At 34.1% G+C, this 22,157-nt stretch overlaps 3 protein-coding genes across 3 annotated transcripts; all 3 read left to right on the forward strand.

Moving 5' to 3' along the window:
• Nucleotides 1–6,690: 6,690 nt before the first annotated feature.
• LOC111436906 (auxin-responsive protein IAA14-like) lies at nucleotides 6,691–8,025 on the forward strand. Its single transcript, XM_023074698.1, has 4 exons — nucleotides 6,691–7,055; nucleotides 7,132–7,500; nucleotides 7,573–7,634; nucleotides 7,707–8,025. Exons 1-4 carry the CDS (start codon nucleotides 6,766–6,768, stop codon nucleotides 7,742–7,744), a joined length of 759 nt encoding a protein of 252 aa, XP_022930466.1. The 5' UTR covers nucleotides 6,691–6,765; the 3' UTR covers nucleotides 7,745–8,025.
• Nucleotides 8,026–11,096: 3,071 nt separating this feature from the next.
• LOC111436840 (magnesium transporter MRS2-I-like) lies at nucleotides 11,097–16,445 on the forward strand. Its single transcript, XM_023074604.1, has 11 exons — nucleotides 11,097–11,763; nucleotides 11,862–11,891; nucleotides 13,063–13,192; nucleotides 13,333–13,454; nucleotides 13,727–13,801; nucleotides 14,742–14,966; nucleotides 15,036–15,080; nucleotides 15,660–15,704; nucleotides 15,799–15,828; nucleotides 15,908–16,027; nucleotides 16,126–16,445. The coding sequence occupies exons 1-11, from the start codon at nucleotides 11,515–11,517 to the stop codon at nucleotides 16,210–16,212; spliced, it is 1,158 nt and encodes a 385-aa protein (XP_022930372.1). The 5' UTR covers nucleotides 11,097–11,514; the 3' UTR covers nucleotides 16,213–16,445.
• Nucleotides 16,446–17,493: 1,048 nt separating this feature from the next.
• Nucleotides 17,494–20,755, forward strand: LOC111436837 (protein SIEVE ELEMENT OCCLUSION B-like). Its single transcript, XM_023074602.1, has 7 exons — nucleotides 17,494–17,780; nucleotides 17,866–17,961; nucleotides 18,314–18,762; nucleotides 18,892–18,989; nucleotides 19,076–19,209; nucleotides 19,427–19,897; nucleotides 19,982–20,755. The coding sequence occupies exons 1-7, from the start codon at nucleotides 17,556–17,558 to the stop codon at nucleotides 20,564–20,566; spliced, it is 2,058 nt and encodes a 685-aa protein (XP_022930370.1). The 5' UTR covers nucleotides 17,494–17,555; the 3' UTR covers nucleotides 20,567–20,755.
• The last annotated feature ends 1,402 nt before the right edge of the window (nucleotides 20,756–22,157 follow it).

A 22,157-nucleotide genomic window follows, 5' to 3' on the forward strand; every position in this document is an offset into this window, starting at 1 on the left:
TGTGATGTGGGGCCCCATAGCCTTTACAATTATATAAATTTAAACATTTTATATATTTATATATTTATACAATTTTCTCAAAATAGTAAAACAACACAATTAAATTATATTCTTTCTAGAAGAAGTTAATTTATAATTACATGGAAAAAAAAAAAAAACAAAATCCAGTTGACTAAGTCAAAGTCGTCTCTAGTTGACCAACTTGAGTTACGCCTAAAAAATTGGGGAAGATATTAAAATAAAAAAAAAAGGTTTAAAACCGTCCTTAAATTTTATTATATATAAATATTAGTTTTTAAAATTTAATAATTTAATAATTTATATTTTGTTTCTTGTTCTCTATTTGGTCGTGGGTTGGTTGAGTCCCACGGTGTGTAGTGGTTGGTTCGTAAATCAAAATCAATAGAATGTACCAAGACCCACGAACCAAAGGACCCATCCTCCCCCACCGACCTCGTGCGCGTCTTCTAACTCATTAATGCTTTCAAATCTCGGCCCTTATTATTATTTTAATTTTATAATAATATAATATTGTTTACTTTAAAATATGGTTCTGTTATTCTCTGACATAGAGTGACATAAGATTGTTTAAAGTAAAGTATGTTTAATCCTGAAGTTTCTATGATTGAGCCACCAAAATAAAAAGTGCACTTTGTTTGTACCAACAGTAATTTTCAATTATTTTAAATTTTTCTTAACTGTTCTATATTCGGGATCACTCTCATTCGAATATGGTGTTGGTTCATTTATGAACAACTCATTTATAGGGGTGTCATCACATATTTTATATATTTTTTAAATTACAAATATAATTTGAGAAAAAAAAAACAATTTGAAAAAGTGAAAGAAAGAGAAATGTAAAGAACTTTTGATGAATGGACAAAACATATGAAAAGGAGTAGTTTTTATGGTGATAGTCTTTTTAGGCATGATTAAAATTTGAAAGAACACAACCTTTTTGACTAAACAACTAATTATTTATTAATTTCAACTTTTTAAATTAAGTGACAAAAAATAGGAAAAGAAAATTTTTGCCGACTTAAATTATTTTAAATTAAGAAAAATTTAAATTTTGAAGGAAAAGAAATATGACATCATTATTGTGTTAGGTTAATGAGCTATCTACCCATTAATTAAAAGAAAAAAAATATTTTTTTTATGTGAAACAATCGTGGAACAACCGACATTAGTGAGCTATTATTGTCCTAAATCTTTAATGGTGAGTACATAGGGCGGTGCCTAACTCTTTTATCTCTATAAAGCCACTAAATCATATTTCTATTTCTAGAAGGCACACGAGTCTATATGCTATAATGTTATACTACATATAAACATTCTATAATCAACCGATTATAAAAACAGTTTTTTATGTTATATTGATAAAATTGAACCTAACTATAATATCTCAGACTAATCAAAAGAGGGTAAGAGAGTCAAATTGAATGAACATAACCGAAAATGGAGCCCCTAGCTTCGTACCCAATTGACCACACCCTAGAGTCTATATGGGTCGTGGGGAAATAATACGTACCTTGGGCCAAAAACTCAAGAGATTGATTAAGATACCTATGACTGTCTTGACAAATTATCAAACCCTTAGGCCAAAAGGAAGACCAACCCAACCCTAATCCTAGGTTGTCAAGTAGAAATGGATAATTATGCTTTAGAGTTAAAAGTCGAAAATGAATTATCTTACTCCAACATCTCTAATTCAAAAGATCAAAACGGGTATGACAGTTTTCACTATTTTACAAGTTACGTATGTGTCTCGCTCAACAAATTTACTGCCTTTATCTATATTTGCACACCAACCATTTCCGAAGTGATATCAAACTTATCCCGAATGTCAAATACACAAATAATTTCCAAATAATTTAACTCATCTCGTTGCCAGTTTCTTACAAAAAAATCAATGCCAAAACTTTGGGTACCTGCACATATGACGACATTCCACCCATCAAAATTAATATCAACAATAAAAGAAAGAACAAACAGCTGTTCTTATAAATGAAATAAGCTAAGGAAGTGAAAAGAACACGACATAGAGACAAAAAAAAAAAAATAAGTGGGAAACTTTGTCTTGGGTGCATTAAAATCCATTAAATTGTTGTAGTGTCTTATAACTTTGTAACTTGAAAACAAATATCTTTCCATTATGGTTCTGAGCATTGCATCCACACGATTCAACCTCTAATTTTGGACCATCCCCCTATGTTCCATTATCACCTATGCATTGAACTATATGCACAATCTCTTTCGTTTTATAACCCTTTCCTTTTCTATCTCTCACCCAAACATTATATTACTTCTTCTACCATTAATGTATTGTCTCAAACCCTAATCTTTCTCCTACCATATTCATTCCTCGCCGTTCTAACTCATAAATAATTCACAAATCTCGTCACTCAACTCATATTGACTGTTTGTGTTAAAAATATAGGTTTAGTCCTGAGCTTTCCTGTTTGTGGCTAGTACACCTCGTCTCCTAAAATATATCTAATAAGTATTTGAACTTTTAACTTTGTGTCTAATAAGCCAGTGAGATCCCACCTCAGTTAGAGGGGAACAAAACATTCCTATAAGGGTGTGGAAATCTCTCCATAACAGAACATTTTAAAACCTCGAGGGAAAATCTGGAAGAGAAAACCCAACGAGGATAATATTTGTTAGCAGTAGGCTTGAGTTGTTACAAATGATATTAGAGTTAGACATTGGGCGGTGTGCTAATGAAGATGCTGGGTTCCTAAGGAGATGGGTTGTAAGATCCCACGTTGGTTGGAGAAAAAAATGAAACATTTTTAAAAGGGTGTGAAAACATCTCCTTGGTGGAGAGAGAAACGAAATATTGACGTGAAAATTTTTCTCTAATTGACGCGTTTTATTAAAACCTCTCTCTTAGTCTAATAAGTTAGTAAGTTTTAAAAAAAAATGTCGAGTAGGCTAATGATCCAGTAGACACAATATTAAAAGTTGAGACTGATTAGATATAAAATTTAAAAATTTAAAATAAATTGAAAATTGTATTATAAATTAAGTTTAAATCTTGTTTATTCATTATTTATTTATTTATTATTTAAAAATTAAATTAAAAAATTAATGTATGGAGTATAATATTGAGAAGGGCAAAAGAATTTAAAAAAATAAATAAATAATTTGAATTTAATTTGTAAAATTTATGTAATTTAATCTTAGGATAAAAGCTGGGGGTGTGGGGCCGGGGAGAAAACTGGAAGCGTGTGGGGGCAGAGATTGAGAACGGCAGGAACACGTACGGTGGGTTGGACCATCGTCCACGTGTGATACTGATGACGAGGAAACGTGGGGCCCTCTCCACTGTCCAGAGGCTGTTTGGTTGGATTGCGCTGTCAGCGGCTTTCAAAGTCCACACCTGACAAACACGCCACCTGTTGCCTTAAACCCCGTGCCACGTATCTGCAGCCACACCATTCGTGTTCTTTTTTACATTTTTATTAAAAAAAAAAAAAAAGCTTTTATTTTTTTTACCACTCACCGACGCCGTTTTACCCGTTCGAGACCGCGTTCCGTTGCGTGTCCAATTCGGCTTCCTTCTTTGTGTGGGCCATGAAATACATAATTAATTTCAAATTCCTATTTTATTTCCATTTTTTTTTAAATAAAAATTTCTAATTATATTTGTGGTTAATAAGTGAAGTATGATGTTATTAAAATTTTTATTGCATATAAAGTCAGTGCTTTAAATGTAAAGGGCGATTGAAACCAAAATTTAACGTCTTTTATTTACAATTTTACAAGATATATATATATTAAACAAAACTTTAACGTTTTCTATTCAAAACTTAACTATGATTATTTTAGACATTATAATTAAAAGTATTTTTTGAATGGATTTGAAATTCAAATCTCTTAATTAAATATTTATATATTTATCGGTTGAACTATATTTTAGACGGAGACAAACACAACATGAAAATAAACTAAACTAAATGGATCCGAATTTATATTCAAATATATATTTTTTATTTTTTAATTACATGAGAATAGAAAATAATTTAAAAGACAAGCACTCTAAATAAAAGATAATAATAAAATAAAAATTATTTTTATAATGAAAGGATTGAGATTCTTTTGTCACCCACTAACTGATACCAATGACCTCAAACTACCAAATAAAAAACCACACTTTTACATGTTTTTTTTTTAATGATTTATTTGTTTATTATTATTTTAAATAACGATGCGAGCACAAAATAATTATCGACGTAGACCATAAAGATTAGTTATAATTTTAATAACCTTAATCACACCCGATTAATATCATTATATATTTTTTAAAATTAATTCTTTGATATAAATTTAGCATAAATATTTAATGTTAAAAGATAATATTTTATCTAGATAAATCAACTTGATATTCATATGGTTGACATTATTTATACACATTCATTAAATGCTAAGGTAAACTTAGGCAGTAAGAATAATAAGTATTATTATTATTTGAAGCAAAATAATAATAAATGGCAATTATAAAGTCAGGGATAATCAAATACCTTGTCTTTTTCTTTGGACATTCCAAGGTAAAAAAAAAAACAAACAAAAAAAAAAAAACAGCCCCCACCATGTCTTAAATTAAAGGAACATTTGGAATATTAGGGAGATGGTTGCAAATAAACTATGGTCTTATTGGTACCTAATTTTTACTTTTTAAAACTATATTATAAAATTGCCCTTTTCAAAAAGTATCAAAATTGAGATCATCAATATCATACGAGATTTGATTTGTGGTTAGTTTTAAATGTTTTATTAAGCCAAAAAATGTTTGGCTATACAATATTAAACGTGTATTATTTGTGTGTTTTTGGGCAATAGTTTATTTATTATTTTGAATTGAATATTATTTAGATAAGTTAATATTGTAATGATTCTATCGAGATATCAATGAAGTGAAGCAGATATGAGGAATTGATCCTGATCCTCGTCTCCACCTTTAAGTCCCGAGTAGGGATTAAAAAAAAAACGTTAATTCATAATTTCCAAGAGAAATAGGGTTTGGGGACCGTGACACACCAAGGGCACAGCTAGTGTTAGATATGTCTCCATCTTCTTGAGATGTGACTTGTCTGTTAGTCACCACCATGTCATCTTATTTCCTAGAATTAATGTTGCTTCATGTTCATATGTTTTGTAGGATACGAAGAGTAGACATTCGGTCTCAAATAATGTGTTGGATTACGTTGACTCGTTCGTCTATCTTGCATTAGTTTATAACGAGGCTAAAAACGTTCTCTCGTTATACCTTTTTTTTTTTTTTTTTTGTTCTACGCTCGAGCAAGTTATTTATTGATATCAGCACGATAAGAGGAAATCTTTTCCTCCCAAGAAAACAAGCTTCGAAAGCTTAGTACAAAGCTCGATCTCCTTCTATCACGAACCCTTCTTTAATATATTTATAAATGAAAAAAAAAAAAAAAGCAATTATAAAATATAATTTTCATGTGCATAATGCTTATAAGGAAGGTTCATGGAAGAATCCCTTATTTCTTTTTTTATCAAAAGGAATTAATTTATAATAATAATTTTCATCGATCCACGAGATTGAATGGTTTAATTAGTAAAATAAATATTCTCTATTTCACGAAAATTAAAATTAAAATTTAATATTAAGTGCATTTTTAGATTCAAAATTACAATATCCCAATAGTTTTTTGAGTTTAATTATTATCAAAATTTTATTTTAATTAAATATTTAGAACATTTGTGCCAAACTCTGTAATTACTAGCTTTGAATTTCCACCTTTAATATCTGTAATAATGTTAGATTATTGAAAAATAGTTAAAAAAAAAAAACATATTAATATAATTAGAAAATTTTAATCAAAGATTAACGACTTTAAAGTATTTTTAATGGAAAGAGTAGGATATTAATTAAGTGATTAGTGTATAATAAAGGTTGATTAGTGTGTTGCATGTGATCTCTTCCATGTGACGTGTCTCTTTTTTATTCATTGAAAAAAATAATATAAAATTTCCCCGATATTAAATTTATAATCAAATATTCCTTTTTTTTAAAAAAAATATTTATCTTATACCTACGTGTCATTTAACGAACCACATTTTAATAATTTTTTGTAATTTACCTCACACACATATATATATATATATATAATGTAATATAATGTTCGAATAAAGAAGAGGTACATGAATGAATGAACTGAGACCATATACCAACGAAAGAGAGATCTCAAAGTTAAAAAATGCTCAAAAGAAATAAAACGTGCTAAACTTAGAACAATTTTATGTTGGGGACCTTCTAGTAATTTTTATACGATGCATGTGAGTGATGACAAAACATGTTAAAAAGATTCGTGTTGATTTGTGGGAACGGTGTCTTTACTCTTAAAAGCAATACAATATTAATAGGTGACGTGATCATATAATAGAAAATACATGACGACCCTATAATTGAGAAAAAAAGCGACCCTAATAATTATTGGTCTAATATTAGCAATATCAAAATGAATGCAGAATTAAAAAAAAATTTGTAAAAATGGGAAAAAAGAGAGTAGAAAAAGAAATTGACATATCATATGATTTATTGCATTAAATATATAATAAAAACTTTATAATAGGGACCCATTATTAATTATTTGATATAAAAATACAGAATACATATTACCACCCTATCCAATAAAAGAGGGTGAATTTTGTTTGGTTTTAAATATTATCGGGTAGCGTCGACACCATAAGAAGAAATCCCAAAACGACAACCTTTTTTTCGTTCTCTATATGGAAGCTGTCGGTCGGAATATGCCCAACCAGTTTGTAAGCTTGAAGGAGACTGAGCTCTGCCTGGGCTTGCCCGGCGGCGGAGATCCGCCTCCTGACCTCACCCTTAAAGCTTCCGGCAAGAGGGGTTTCTCTCAAACTATTGATCTGAAGCTTAACATTCAGAGCAACGATGGCGGCGGAGATGTTCGTGTTGGAGTCGGTCTCAATGACGATATTAAGAACATTCCGACGAGCGTCCACGGTCCGAAGAGCCTCGGCTCCAAGGATCCGGCTAAGCCTCTTGTCAAGTAAATTTCTTCTTCCAAGACATAACTGAAGGTTAGGTTGAATGATGTTTCTCATGCATATTTGTTGGGTTTGTAGGGCACAAGCTGTGGGTTGGCCACCAGTGCGATCGTACAGGAAGAACGTCATGGCTCAGAAGAACACGAGTGGTGAAGGAACGGAGAACGCAAACGGTGGCGCTGCCGTTGCATTTGTGAAGGTTTGCATGGATGGAGCTCCATATCTTCGTAAGATAGACTTGAAAATGTACCAAAGCTACCGAGAGCTTTCTGATGCTTTGGCCAAGATGTTTAGCTCCTTCGCAATGGGTAAATATTCTGGTACTCAAGGAATGATAGATTTCATGAACGAAAGAAAGTTGATGGATCTTCTCAATAGCTCAGAGTTCGTTCCAACTTACGAAGATAAAGACGGTGATTGGATGCTCGTCGGGGACGTTCCATGGGAGTAAGTTTTGTTTAATTTTTCCATTTCTTTCCTAGTTGGGTTTCATTAACTGAACAACGATTTCTCTAATAGGATGTTTGTCGATTCATGCAAGCGTTTGAGAATCATGAAAGGTTCTGAAGCCATCGGGCTAGGTAATTCACGCTCCATTTTAAAACCATTCTAAAGAAAACAAAATCTTAACATTATTTTTCTGAAATTTTCAGCCCCAAGAGCTATGGAGAAATGCAAGAGGAGAAGCTAGAACAGAAGTGTTCGTGAAGATGGTTCCAGCTTGGAAACATGCATGTTGTTTTGTGTGTATTTTTCAAACTTTAATGTTTTTTTTTTATATAATTTAAATTATTAGTATATACAGAAAAAAAAAAAAAAAAACCCAAAATGAAATGCTGTTGGGGACAATGTTTGTAATGGATGAGACATGAAAAGCTGTAAACCTTCACCTACTGTCTGTCTGGTTGGGTTGTTTGTCATGTTTTATTATTGTTATTATCACTAATTAATTTTCCAAAGAAATGGGTTTTTTTTGCTTAATAATTACACCCATTTCTTTGTTTGGTTGTCAAATGGTATTTTATTCTATGAAATTGTATTATTTAGGGAAAAAGAAAATTCTTTTTTTATTTGCATTATTTTATACCTTAATTTATGGTATTTATGTACTCATTTTTTGTGGGTAAGGAGAGAAATAAAAGAGTATAAATGTTTAGGGACCCATTGAGAGGGAACAAGGGCATGTGCTAGCATGTTAATGGGGGCATTGATTAATGGAAATTTAATTTTATAATATAGTCTACGGTGGGAATAATCCTAATCAAATAATATGAAAATCATAAACTATGTCAGTTTATGCCATGACAATTTTACTTAATTTGTGGATCAATGTATAAAATTAATATTGTCATTTTGAATGTTATATAGTGTAGTTTGACAAACACGACTCTCCACAATGATATCATATTGTCCACTTTGAGCATTAGCTCTCATGGTTTTGCTTCATGGAGAGAGTATTCTTTGATTATAAACCCATGATCATTCCCTAAATTAGCTGACGTGGGACTTTCATATAAACTCATGATCATTCCCTAAATTAGCCGATGTGGGACTTTCATCATCCGACACATATATCAAATAACATTGATAACATAACATAGGTTCATGACATAGCATAATCATATCATAGCATGAACTATGATGTAACAAACCAGGCCCATAGAGAGCATGACTCATGAGTTGCTTGTGGTTGGAATGCCCATGAAAGAGCATCACTCACAAGTGAACGAGATTATTATGTAACGAACCATATTCAAGATTCAGAATCTAAATTCAACATCTTATGACCTTGCATTCCTCTACGATATTGTCATGTTACTTACTCATTGTTTTTAAGAGAGAATACTATCACCACATATCAACATAGGTTTTTCCAGCATGTTTTGATCTTGCTCACATGCATTGTAGGAAAACTCAAAAAAGGTCACCCAACATATAATTGCTCCAAGTAAATCACGCTAAACCTTGGAGTTTCTATAATTGAGTCACCGAAACGAAACGTGCACCTTATTAGTATAGGTAACGACCTTCAATTCTTTAAGCATGTCGTATCGATTTATTCATAAATTCTTCCATTTTTCAGGGTGTCATATATTATATATATATACATACATATACATACGATACGATGAGTCAACACACGATACCATGGGTCAACAGAAACATGTGAAGGAGATGTAAAGTAAAGCCCCAAAAACAAGAATCAGTTGCCACAGCAGATTGAATGGAAAGAAGTTGAAGTCAACTTTAAACATGAAACATTTGAATGGAAAAAAAAAAGGAAACTTTAGAAAATGAAGTGAAAAATCCACTTTTTCCTTTCAAACTCTCTCAAATTTTTGACGTTTGTTTACGGCCAATATTAACTGATGTGTTGGGATCTGTGTGTCGATAAATATAATTTTTTAAAATAATTAAAAAAATAACCCGACAACTTAATCCAATCTAAAAATAAGGAGTTGGGTTGTGAACGCTGTTTGGGTTGATCAGGTTACCAATCCAACTAACCCAAAATTTCGAGTTGTTCAAAAGATTTCTACATTCCAACCCAACCTAATCCGTGTACAAAGCTATTATTATAGTATTCTAATATCAAAACTAAAAAAGAAAAAAAATCTATAAAAAATAATAAAATATTATTTTATTGATTAGTTTGAAGTTTTTTTAGTTGAAAATTGAATAAATAATTATAAAGAAAAGGATAATAAAGAATAATTGTTTTTTTAAGAATAGGAATAGAAATTAACTTTAAGGTTTAAATAAAAAATGTATAAACTAATAATAAAAGCACAATTGACTTATTGACATCCTAAGAAAAAGGTTTATTCTCTTAAAAAAAAAAAAAAAAAATAATAATTATTTGATGCAAACTTTATAATATAATATTAATCAGCATAATTAACTAAACAAATTAATGATTATAAAATTATTAAATGGGTCTATCCATATAACAACTCCACTAATCACATCTAAAATATGCATTTGATTAGCTAAACTCCAAGGTTCGGTCGGTTTTAATTATAAATTTAAATAAATGTCGTAATTTTTACCTTCCAATTTATTTAACCATTTAAAAATTTATCCGTAAAAACATTTTCACGTAGAATCTCAATTTTTATATTGAAATAATCCATTTTATTCAACCAAACTACCAATAAAAAGAAATAATACCGAAATAGTTGAAGAGAAATCAAAATTGGCTTTCAAATTTAGCCTTTTATGTGAAAGTTTGGAAAGTTGAGGACTAATGGTAAGGTTTTCAAATTTGTAAGCTTTATAAGTCGGATGATTAAAAATGCTCGAAAATGAAAGTTGTTATTTATACCACAAAAACGTACATTTTCTTTTTAATGATGCAGTCATAGAAATTCTATGGTTAAATGTGCTTTATTTGGAGCAATTCTATGTTGGGCGAGCTTATATAATATTATTTTGGATGCATATGGGTAAGGACAAAACATGCTATAAGGGTTGATTCGATCTTCACTCTTAAGAAGCTAGGAGTATTAACGTGACTATTTCATAGAGGAATGTCGGGACCATTGGGTGTCAAATCATCGGAATCGTGAGCACGAGTCTACAATTTAATCTATTATTAGTTTTTTTTTTTTAAATTATATTATCTTATAAAATGATAATTTAATTATCTAGGAATTGTTAAAAATCTATTATTGGTTTGAAATCAAAATCAAAATTAGAAATTGATTAATGTTATTTATTAAAGATGGTAAAGAATCAAAATAGGAATTAGATATTCTTTTTCCTAATTAAAATACATTACCTAATAATATAGCAAAATAATTTTTAATTAAATACTATAACAATCAACAATAAATTTAAACTTATTTTGTTTTAAACAATTTACTTAATATTAAAAATGACAACCATTACACGTTTTAAAGTGATTTTAAAATAATTTAAATTATTATCTCAAAATTAAACAAAAAAAAAACTGGTAAATTGACGGTGGGTCCTACTAATGGAACTAAAACGGAGATAATATGTAATTAATGGGAAGATTAATGGTAAAATTAGGGTGTAATGTGCAGAACAAATTCTGGTCTGGAGTTCACATTTGGCGGCTGAGGCTGTGGCTGTGGCCCAATGTTCCAGCTTCTTTCCATACGTGAGACCGACATGCCCTACAAAGAATCGATACTCGTCCTTCTCCTATTCGCCTTCTTCCCTCTGCAACTAGGTGGAGAAGAAACTCTCAAGCCCTCCGTTTTTACCCAACCTTCTCCACTCAAATCTTTACCCATTAACCCTCAATCCCAGTTCATTTCTAGTTTTCAATTTGTTCATCCTGTTCTTGATTACCCACGTCGTAATTTCTCCGCCATTGTGTAATTTGATCCTCTTTTGTAGCTTTTATTTATGGTGAAGGGTTTTTCTGAACAAGATTTGAAGAGGGCTGTTTAGAGTTTTTTGGGATGTGATTGGTTTATGGGATGATTTGTAATGGCTCGGGACGGGCATGTGGTGCCGGTGGATCCACAGACGGCGTTGACTGTTAAGAAGAAGAAACAGTCTTCTCGGAGTTGGATTCTGCTGGATTGTTCGGGCCAAGGGACCGTCCTCGATGTCGACAAGTATGCGATTATGCATCGAGTTCAAATTCATGCTCGAGATCTTCGGATTCTTGACCCTTTGCTTTCTTATCCCTCTAAGATTTTGGGGCGTGAGAGGGCCATCGTTCTTAATCTGGAGGTGAATTCATTGTAGTTTTGTTCAGTCCTTTTCAATTCTTTTTGTGAATTGTTCTTAATCTAGCCTTTTTTATTTTTGTTTGTATGTGGGTATTGCAGCATATAAAGGCGATCATTACTGCTGAAGAGGTCGGCTTGTTCTTTTGTTTCTTTTGTTACTACTCTATCAAGTTGGTACTGTTTTAATACTTGAATGGGGATATTTTCATGTATATGCATAGACGAAAAAACAGGACACAAATTGCAGGAAAACTTTGATATAAGATAAACCAAGGGAGGACTTGTTTCTTCTTCTGGTTAATCAATATTAGTCAAACTGAAACTGAAATGTTTATTCTCGAGTTCATTCTTGACTGCCAGTTTTGATTATTAATTGAGGGTGCAACAGTTGTATGTCTGTTTAAGTTGACTAGCCTGTTGATCCCTGCTAATCTGTATCGGAGACGGGCATTTCATTAAGTTGACTTGCAGCAATTGCATCATCAATTAGTATTGAATTAGTGGTAGAAGTTGGTTGATTAGGTGGGCTTTTGTAGACTTGAATTGTGAGATCCCACGTCGGTTGGAGAGGAGAATGAAACATTCTTTATAAGAGTGTGGAAACCTCTTCTTAGTAGATGCGTTTTAAAAACCTTGAGAGGAAGCCCGAAAGCTAAAGCCCAAAGAGGACAATATCTGCTAGCGCTAGGCTTGGGCTGTCACAAATGGTATCAGAGCCAGACACCGTGCGATGTGCTTGTGAGGAGGCTGAGCCCCGAAAGGGGATGTACATGAGGCGGTGTGCCAGCAAGGACGCTGGGCTTCGAAGGAGGTGGATTAAGGGTCCCTTGGAGGAGGGAACGAATGCCAGCGAGGATGCTGGACCCCAAAAGGAGTGGATTGTGAGATCCCACATCGGTTGGAGAGGAGAATGAAGCATTCTTTATAAGAGTGTAGAAATCTCTTCTTAGTAGACGCGTTTTAAAAACCTTGAGAGGAAGCCCGAAAGGGAAAGCCCAAAGAGGGCAATATCTACTATCGTTGGGCTTAGGTTGTTACTAGGGTGAGATAAATGGTACGTAAGGAAAGAAGAGACGTGGAGTACGAATTTGAGACTAATTGCTCGGATAAAACTAAAACCGAAATGGATAGGTTATGGTAAATTTTCTTTTATTTCTCAACCCTTTTCATACTGATTTTGTTTATGTTTCTTGTTAATTCTCTAAGCCCAACAAGTGCAATCAATATCGTTCCCTCTTCATACAAATCTTATTGATTTCGTTTCGTCGTTGGTTTTCTTGTTAATTCGTGTTATCTATAGGTTTTGCTTAGAGATCCAACAGATGAACATGTCATCCCTGTGGTCGAAGAGCTTCAGAGACGACTGCCTCCTTCTAATGTCTTCCAAGAGTATCAGGGTGGGCTACATGATGGTGAAGCTGAAGAAGATGGTAACCAGTTTTCCTCAGCCATCTCATAGTGCTCTTAACATATTCAAAGTCCTTTTTCATAACAAAAGCAATCAAATTTGTCCATATGGTTTGTTTTTACTTCGTCAATATATGAATGATGTTGAGAATGTGCATTCCAGAATCCCCATTTGAATTCCGTGCCCTCGAGGTAGCTTTGGAAGCTATATGTAGTTTTCTTGCCGCTCGGACAACTGAACTGGAGACTGCTGCTTATCCAGCACTGGATGAGCTTACTACCAAGGTACTAAATGATTGTTCCAGGAGATAATATTGTTAAGTTCTTGTGGTGCCTTGAGAACATGAAATGCCCCCTATTTATAAGACCATAGATACCAATAAACTTAGCTCACATTCCGACAATTTCACTAGCTATTAACTAATATGTCCCTCAGTAACCTTCTAGTTTCTACCATAATCCTTACACTAAGAAACTATGTTTCTATATGTTGTCTTTGCCGTATGACCACATGCTCTGCTTGTCCTTTTTGCTTTGTTTTTCCTGGGAATTTGCAGATTAGTAGCCGCAATTTGGACAGAGTTCGTAAATTGAAGAGTGCAATGACTAGGTTGACCGCAAGGGTTCAAAAGGTACGTGTAGAAACATTTGATTGGGACCCTCTTTCTTTAATAGAGTTCTCTTTCGTGGGCTTAGTTTTTTCTTTTTTTTTTTTGTATATTTGTGTATTCTTTCATTTTTTTCTCAATGAATGTTCGGTTCTTTACATGAAAAAATATGTATGCTGCTATTTGGAGAAAGCAGATTGCTGCATTAGAAAGTGCAGTAGAAAATAAGATTTGTAGTAGAAAAAACTCATATACATCTCATTTCCTAGGAATAATTTGAACCGGTAAGATAAGATTAGTTTATCCCCAACGGTATTAGAGCCAGACACTGGATGGTGTGCCAGCGATGACGCTAAGCCCCGAAGGAGGGTGGACATCGGGAGGTTGTGCCAGCAAGGACGCTGAGCCCTGAAGGGGGTGGACACCGGGTGTGTGCCAGCAAGGACGCTGAGCCTCAAAAGGGGGTGGACACGGGACGGTGTGCCAGCGAAGACTCTGAACCTCGAAGGAGTGTGGATTGTGAGATCTCGCATCAATTGGAGAGAGGAACGAGTGCCAGTGAGGAAGCTGGACCCCGAAGGGGGTGGATTGTGTGATCCCAGATCGATTGGAGAGGGGAATGACATCAATGGGAGATGGGAACGAGTGACAGCAAGGATGTTGGGCTTCGAAGGGGGGTGGATTGTGAGATCCCACATCAGTTGGGGAGGAGAATGAAACATTTTTTATAAGGGTGTAGAAACCTCTTCTTAATATATGCGTTTTAAAAATCTTGAGGAAAAGCCCGAAAGGTAAAGTCCAAAGAAGACAATATCTGCTAGCGGTGGGTTTGGAGTTTCTTTGCATGTTCCAAAGTTCTCTGCTACACGGTTCTAAATTGATAATAATGCATAACGAGATCAGCAGTTATTGTTTGCGTAGCTATAATTTTTGACTAGTGGCTCCGGGCTTTCCTTTCAATCAGGTGAGAGATGAGCTTGAACAATTACTAGACGATGACGATGATATGGCAGACCTTTACTTGTCAAGAAAGACGAGTTCATCTTCTCCTGTAAGTGGTTCTGGTCCTGCCAATTGGTTTCCTGCATCTCCTACCATTGGTTCAAAGATCTCAAGAGCAAGCAGAGCAAGTATAGCAACTGCACGAGGGGACGAAGATGACATCGAGGAGCTTGAAATGTTACTGGAGGTAATAGTTCATATAGTTTCTGGGTACTCTATTTTCTTAAAGGTCTCTAATGGAGGTTACCTGTTGCAGGCCTACTTTATGCAGATTGATGGTACATTGAACAAATTAACTACAGTAAGTTCACCTTTTTCCCTGCTCATCTAATTTACGTTTAAACTGAGATTGCTTCCTACGAACCATAATCCAAAGGACTGTTCTATCCGTAAGACTTGTAGTTTGTTTTCAGAAATGAAACACTTTGTGATCGATAAATTTCGTTTGGAGTTTTGATACGTGAGATCTCACATCGATTGGAGAGGAAAATGAAACATTCCTTATAAGGGTGTGGAGACCTCTCATTAGCAGGCACGTTTTAAAACTGTGAGGCTGACGACAATACATAACGGACCAAAGCGAACAATATCTACTAGTGGTGGGTTTGGGCTATTACAAATGTTATCAGAGCCAGTCATCGGGCAGTGTGTCAGTGAGGACACTGGGCCCCAAGGGAGGTGGATTATGAGATCCACATCGGTTGGAGAGGGAAACCAAATATTCCTTATAAGAGTGTGGGAAACTCTCTTTAATAGACGTGTTTTAAAACCATTAGGCGGACGGCTATACGTAACGGGCCAAAGATGATTTTCCTTAATCCGAATGATTTGTTTATGTTTGTGGTAATGTATGATTTTGGTTGTTTAAAATGATTTGCAGCTGCGAGAATATATTGACGACACAGAAGATTATATCAATATCCAGGTAAGAAATGAAAGATTTTGCTATACTGATGCATGATATGTAGCCTTTTTTCTTTTTCTTTCTTTTCTGACTTGAAGTTTCACCATTTTCGCAGCTCGATAATCATCGAAATCAACTCATCCAGGTTCTATATCATTCCATATATGGATGAGATTTCTTGACTTCCCATAATCTCGTTTATTAAAATTTCTTCAATTTTGCAGTTGGAGCTGTTTTTAAGTTCTGGAACGGTTTGTATGTCTATCTATTCATTGGTGAGTGCCATATTTGGAATGAATATTCCATATACTTGGAATGACGACCATGGATACATGTTTAAATGGGTATGTTGAAGAACTTGACTGTGATTTGACTTGAAATGCTGGAACTCGAGACTCCGAACAATAACGTATAACCATCATCTGGTCTTCGTTATGCGCAGGTTGTCATTGTTTCTGGAGTAGCTTGCGCTTTGCTGTTCGTAGTGATTGTTTACTATGCTCGCCTCAAAGGTTTGGTGGGGTCTTGATCTTCTTGCATTGAACATCCGACCCTTTACAGATGGATGTCGATAGTCGAACCGTTGCAATAAGTGAAAAAACGATAGAAATAAGAAAAGTCCATTGCAGATAGTTTAGAGTGAATTACATACCTGACTATAATTGCAGTTTGTGGATTATAGGAATTGGAGAAAGAAAAGGAAAAGAAAATAAATATGGATGAAACAAGCTTATGAAATCAAAGATCAGCAGGTAGTTCATAGCTTATTTGTTGGATTTAATTCACGTTTAGATCTTTTAAATAGAACTAAAGATATTGTTTTCTTTGAATTTTTCTCAAGGTTTAAAATCTCCGTTGAAAACTCAGAGGTCTGAAAATATGATGACTAAGAAATGCTTAAAAGAAACGAAAGTCACTATCTATACCAATAAAATGTACTTTTTGTCTCGATGACTCAATCATATTGTTTAATGCTTTCATCTATTTTTAAAGAATCTATTTGATTCGAATTGTTGGGCGTAGTGATTTAGAAGATTCACTTTCTCCTGAATGAACTAAAGGATGAACTAAAGGATGAACTAAAGGATGAAATGATTCTTCAATCTCTTTTCTAGCTGTCAGATTTGTTTTATGCACACACAATTCCCCACTCCCCATAACTATTCCCTTACCATGATAAGCTAAATCAGAAGTATTTCATATATGGATCGAAAACAAGTGAGAAGAGAGTTGTAAGTTACTACCGTTCTTCTTTTTCGGTAGCTCAATAAAAAAAAACTCTAAAATTAAGCATATTTTGGATGGAGCAACCCTAAAGTGACTTCGCGAAAATTTTGAGTGAGTACACAACGTTATGAAATGACCCGTGGTTGTCTGTGAAGATAATACTCACTCCTAGAAACGAAAAGTAAGTAACGTAACTATGTAACAGAAGATGCAGGAAAATGTCGAGACCTTACATTAAAAAAATTGTAGAGATAAATTTTCACTTACCCTTTGGCGATAGTGACGTTATATCGAAGCTAGAAAAACCCGAAAACTTTGGTTTCAAATTTTGAACATTAGAAAGTGTTTGGCCCATGTCATAAACAAACAAAAAAGTGGTAAAAGACAATAAGACGACAAAGAAGCAAGGTAGACAAACTCAAACCATGTGATTAGCTAAAGCTCAAATCTTAGCAGTAACATTCTTTTCTTTAGACAACAACATTAATTTCCTTCATACTCTTTGCTCTGTTTTTCTCTCTCTTCTTCACGATTTTTGTGTATAAATATAGCCCAATAACTCAATTCACAACACAAGCAATCTATTCATTCATTGATTCAACCTTCTTTCCTCCATTTATTTTCTCCTCTCTCTACTCCCAAACCATGGCCTCTACTGTCCCCAAGACACCCACCGCTGCACCTGCATTGCTGCATTCTGCCCACAAGGAGGAGACAGGCACGAGGCATTACTCCGACGAACTTGTCACCGGACACATTTACGCCAAACATCGCGACGACGACACAACCAAGATTGATCTCCCTAGTTACATCTCAGTTATTGAAAATATTCTCACCACTTCTCATCGAATTACCGATAATATCCATCGGGTAAAGATATAATATTTATGCACCCTTTGTGTCGCTTTTGTTCAACTTAATGAATGTATGAGTAACCATTATCGTATTCATGCAGGGAACTGAAGGACGTCTAGTATATTCAGACGATACTTTGGGATCAAACGTTGTGATTGATCCTCCGCTCTGTACTCTTCATCGTATCAATAGCGAGGTCATACTCCTTAAACTTTAATTATTACGACCCTTTTGATCATAATCTAGTCTCTAGCTTTAATTTTTTCTATTGATAATAATATGGGCTCAGACGATATTTAGAGATGTACACAGAGTGGAGCGTGAACAGGGAAAATTTCTCTATTTATTTGAAAGTGAGACAATCCATGTCGGAGAAAATTTTCTTGTCTCTCCCTCACTTCTCATTTTAACGGGAATTTTCTACTCTGTTGCAGTAGATTCTCGTAGGTTAAATGGACATCTCTACTTCTATTTCAATTTAGGATTCAATAAGATTTACTTTGATTCATTGTAACATGCAATTGAAAGTTAAAATATTACGTCCTCAGTTGTCATGCAAGGCTCCGGGGATAACAAAAGCACACGAGACGACACTAGAAATCTTTGACATATTGACAAATTATCCATGGGAAGCCAAGGCAGCTCTCACTTTGTTAGCCTTCACATCAGATTATGGAGACTTATGGCATCTCTACCATTACTCCATGACTGACCCATTGGCTAAATCATTGGCAATTATCAAGCGAGTTGCTTCATTAAAGAAGCACTTAGACTCATTCCCATACCAACAAGTGCTTCTCAACCCCAGCAGCCTCATCCGTAGTTGCTTGCAAGCCATCAAACACATGAATCAAATTAGAGAATTCTCCAAGTATGATGTCAAGGAGCTTCCTGAATTACCATCCGCTCTTCGTCAAATCCCATTAATCACTTATTGGGTTATCCACACTATTGTTGCTTCTAAAATACACCTCTCCAGCTACCTTAGTGAAACCGAGTAAGTACGCTATTCATACCCGCAACAAATTATTCAACGAAGTCGTCACAATTAAAGTGAAACCCTAGTACTGGAACAACGATCTATAAGTTGTTATTTACGATTCATTACAAATGTTATTTTTTTCAGGAATCAGCCACAAAGATATTTGAATGATTTGTCCGATAAGATCGCCAATGTACTCAACGAGCTCGAAAAGCATCTCAACGCCATACGAGAACAACATGGTCGAATACTTACTTCCATATTATCAATTGTTAATCGTAACGCTATGATTGGAAAAATAACATTATATTTGTTGTGTTTGATGCAGCCGAGGTTGATCTCTTCCGGTGGTTGGTTGATCACATTGAGCATTATCATACCGATATTACGTTAGTTGTTTCCAAGCTCCTTAGTGGCAAAACTGAAACCAATCCACTTATTGATGGCTCTACGCTAAGAGAGGTCTCATCTTTATCATAAATACTATTATAATCTTTTGGAATGTATTTTATTGTATTTTATTAAGAGGATAGTAAGTCCCACGTCGATTAATTTAGGGAATGATCATGAGTTTATAATCAAAGAATACTAGCAAAGCCATGAAAGCTTATGTTCAAAGTGGACAATATCATACAATTATGGAGAATCGTGTTCATCTAACATTAATATATGTTTGCAGGTTAGCGTTCAAGAAAGTTTATCGGGAAAGAATGTGATCCTGGTAATTTCTGGATTGAATATCTCGAATGATGATATCGAGGCTCTTCATCATGTTTACGAAAGATTGAAAACGGATCACAAGACATATGAGATCGTTTGGATTCCGATTATCCCTGTGCCTTATCATGCCGAAGATCTCAAGAGATACGAGTACTTGCGTTCTATAATGAAATGGCATTCAATACCATTTACTACAAAAATAGCTGGCATGAGATATATGGAGGAGAGGTGGCAACTTAGGGAGGATCCTTTAGTTGTCGTACTCACCTCACAATCTAAAGTAGTATTTACAAATGCAATTCATTTGATTCGAGTTTGGGGTAATGAAGCAATTGATTTTACGCATGATAGAAGCAAGAGTTTGCTAAGAAGAAATTGGCCCGATTCGACGCTCGTCAAATTCACCCACCAACCAAGACTACAAAATTGGGTATGCATCCACTTTGATATCATTTATTTCATTCTATCTACTATATATATATCTTTTGTGTTGATATATACTCTTTTCGAACAGATCAAACAAGAAAAAAGTATCCTATTCTATGGAGGAAAAAACCCGGCATGGATCCAACAATTTGAAGAGAGAGTAGAAATTTTGAAAAATGATCCTTTTATAATTGAGGGTAGTTCGTTTGAGATCGTACGGATAGGAAAGGATGTGAAAGGAGAGGATGATCCTACACTTATGAGTCGTTTTTGGAATACACAATGGGGTTATTTTGTAGTGAAGAGTCAGTTAATAGGTTCAAGTGCGAGTGAGACAACTGAAGACATCTTAAGATTGATTTCTTACCAAAATGAGGATGGTTGGGTTGTTTTGACTGTCGGCTCGGCACCTGTGCTAGTTGGTCGTGGGGTTTTGATTTTGAGATTGTTAGAGGAGTTCCCTAAATGGAAGCAAAGTTTGCGCTTGAAAGCATTTCCGGATGCTTTTAGAGAATACTTTAATGAATTGGCTCTCAAGAGTCACCAATGTGATCGTGTAATTCTGCCGGGATTCAGTGGATGGATTCCTATGACTATCAATTGTCCTGAATGCCCTCGCTTCATGGAGACTGGTATTAGCTTCAAGTGTTGCCATGGAGGTATTCATATGTGATCCACACTTGCATCCATGGTGGAAAGCATACTCATACTTTTATTATGTTATACTACTACTAAAATGAATAATGCAAAGTTCTATGCAATTTTATTTTAAACTCGAGTCCATTAGGTCTCAATGTTGTCATTGAACAACTTATGCATGCTTTATATTACGTGAGATTAAATGATTATCAAATCTTCTCTATATTTTTTTTTATTGTCCGTCATTTATGTTCATATAACAATATTATGGTTATATATCAAATTCCATTTTTTCTATAAAACTATCAAGAAGTTAATAAAATATATCTATATAATAAAATCATAGTTACGACGACATCGTCAAAGAATTGAGTTAATTTTTAGTGGCGAACTAATTTAATTTTAAAGAAAGTGGTGAACTAATCTAATGCCTACTGTTTTCAATTGAAAACAATCTAATTTAAACAACCCAATTTAATTTAAATAAGTTGGTAACACAATCTAAGCCATATCAGTTAACGGTTATGGATAGATCAAATTTTTGGGATACTGGTACTTTTTGAACATTCCAATCTATGGCTTATGATTTTCAATTGATGAATTGAGTTATTTTTAGTATCATGGGTGACTTAACTCTAATTAACTCTTTTTGGGAGCTTGTAGACATTGGGCCACATGTCATAGAGTGACGGCTAATAAGCTAAGTTAGTATACTAAGTCGGAGAGAGTGAAGCTGTGAGACCGAGTTTACCGTTCAAGAATAAATAGGAAAAAGAGCCGTACAAACAACTCGAAGACAACCCGAAACAAAGAAGGCACAATGTTGAGCAAAATATTGGATGGAAAAAAGGGAGGTAGTAGCGTAAAGGATTGGTGGGGTATGAACAAGGGAGCCTTTTGTGAGTATTGAATCACAAGGGCACAAAGAATCAAGATTCATAACTTTAAAAAGAAGGGAGATAGGAATTTGACTGCAAGGAGCCATGCTTTCTCCTTTCATATTGTACAATCTCCCAAGTAATTTTATTCTTTATAGAGGATAGTTGACGGTTCATTATAAGGTAAATATTGCCTTATAGTAAGGCTTACCATATTTACCCTTTTAGTAAATAGTATTCATTTATTATCCTTTTCTTTTAATGTTATTTCCATATTATTTGTAATTTACCGTATTTCTGTATTCTGTAAATGATTATAAATAAGAGAACTCTCCCCACGATTGAGGTGTGGTGGATTCTGCAAACATTCACAGTTTTCTATTATTCGTGTAACACCCGAGTAAAGAAATGGTATATGAATAAATTAAGACCATATCTAAATGAGAGCTGTTATAAGACTATGATAGAAAGACTTAAAAGAAATGAAAATTATTATCTATACCAATAAAGTGTACCTTTCTTTTCGGTGGCTCAAACATAGAAACCGACTGGTTAAATGTATTTTAGTTGGAGCAATTCAATGTTGGGCGACCTCTTATAAATTTTCGTGGAATGCATGTGAAAGAAGTGAGGAGTACGTAACCTGACCATGTTGAGGCCGTTGAGGCCATCATGTGTCGAATATGAATTTGTGATTTTTTTTTTTTAATTATCTAGTAATATACTTAAAATATATTCTTTTTCTTC

The sequence above is a fragment of the Cucurbita moschata genome, unplaced genomic scaffold, assembly GCF_002738365.1.
Source record: "Cucurbita moschata cultivar Rifu unplaced genomic scaffold, Cmos_1.0 Cmo_Scf00060, whole genome shotgun sequence".
NCBI classification, from domain to species: Eukaryota; Viridiplantae; Streptophyta; class Magnoliopsida; order Cucurbitales; family Cucurbitaceae; genus Cucurbita; species Cucurbita moschata.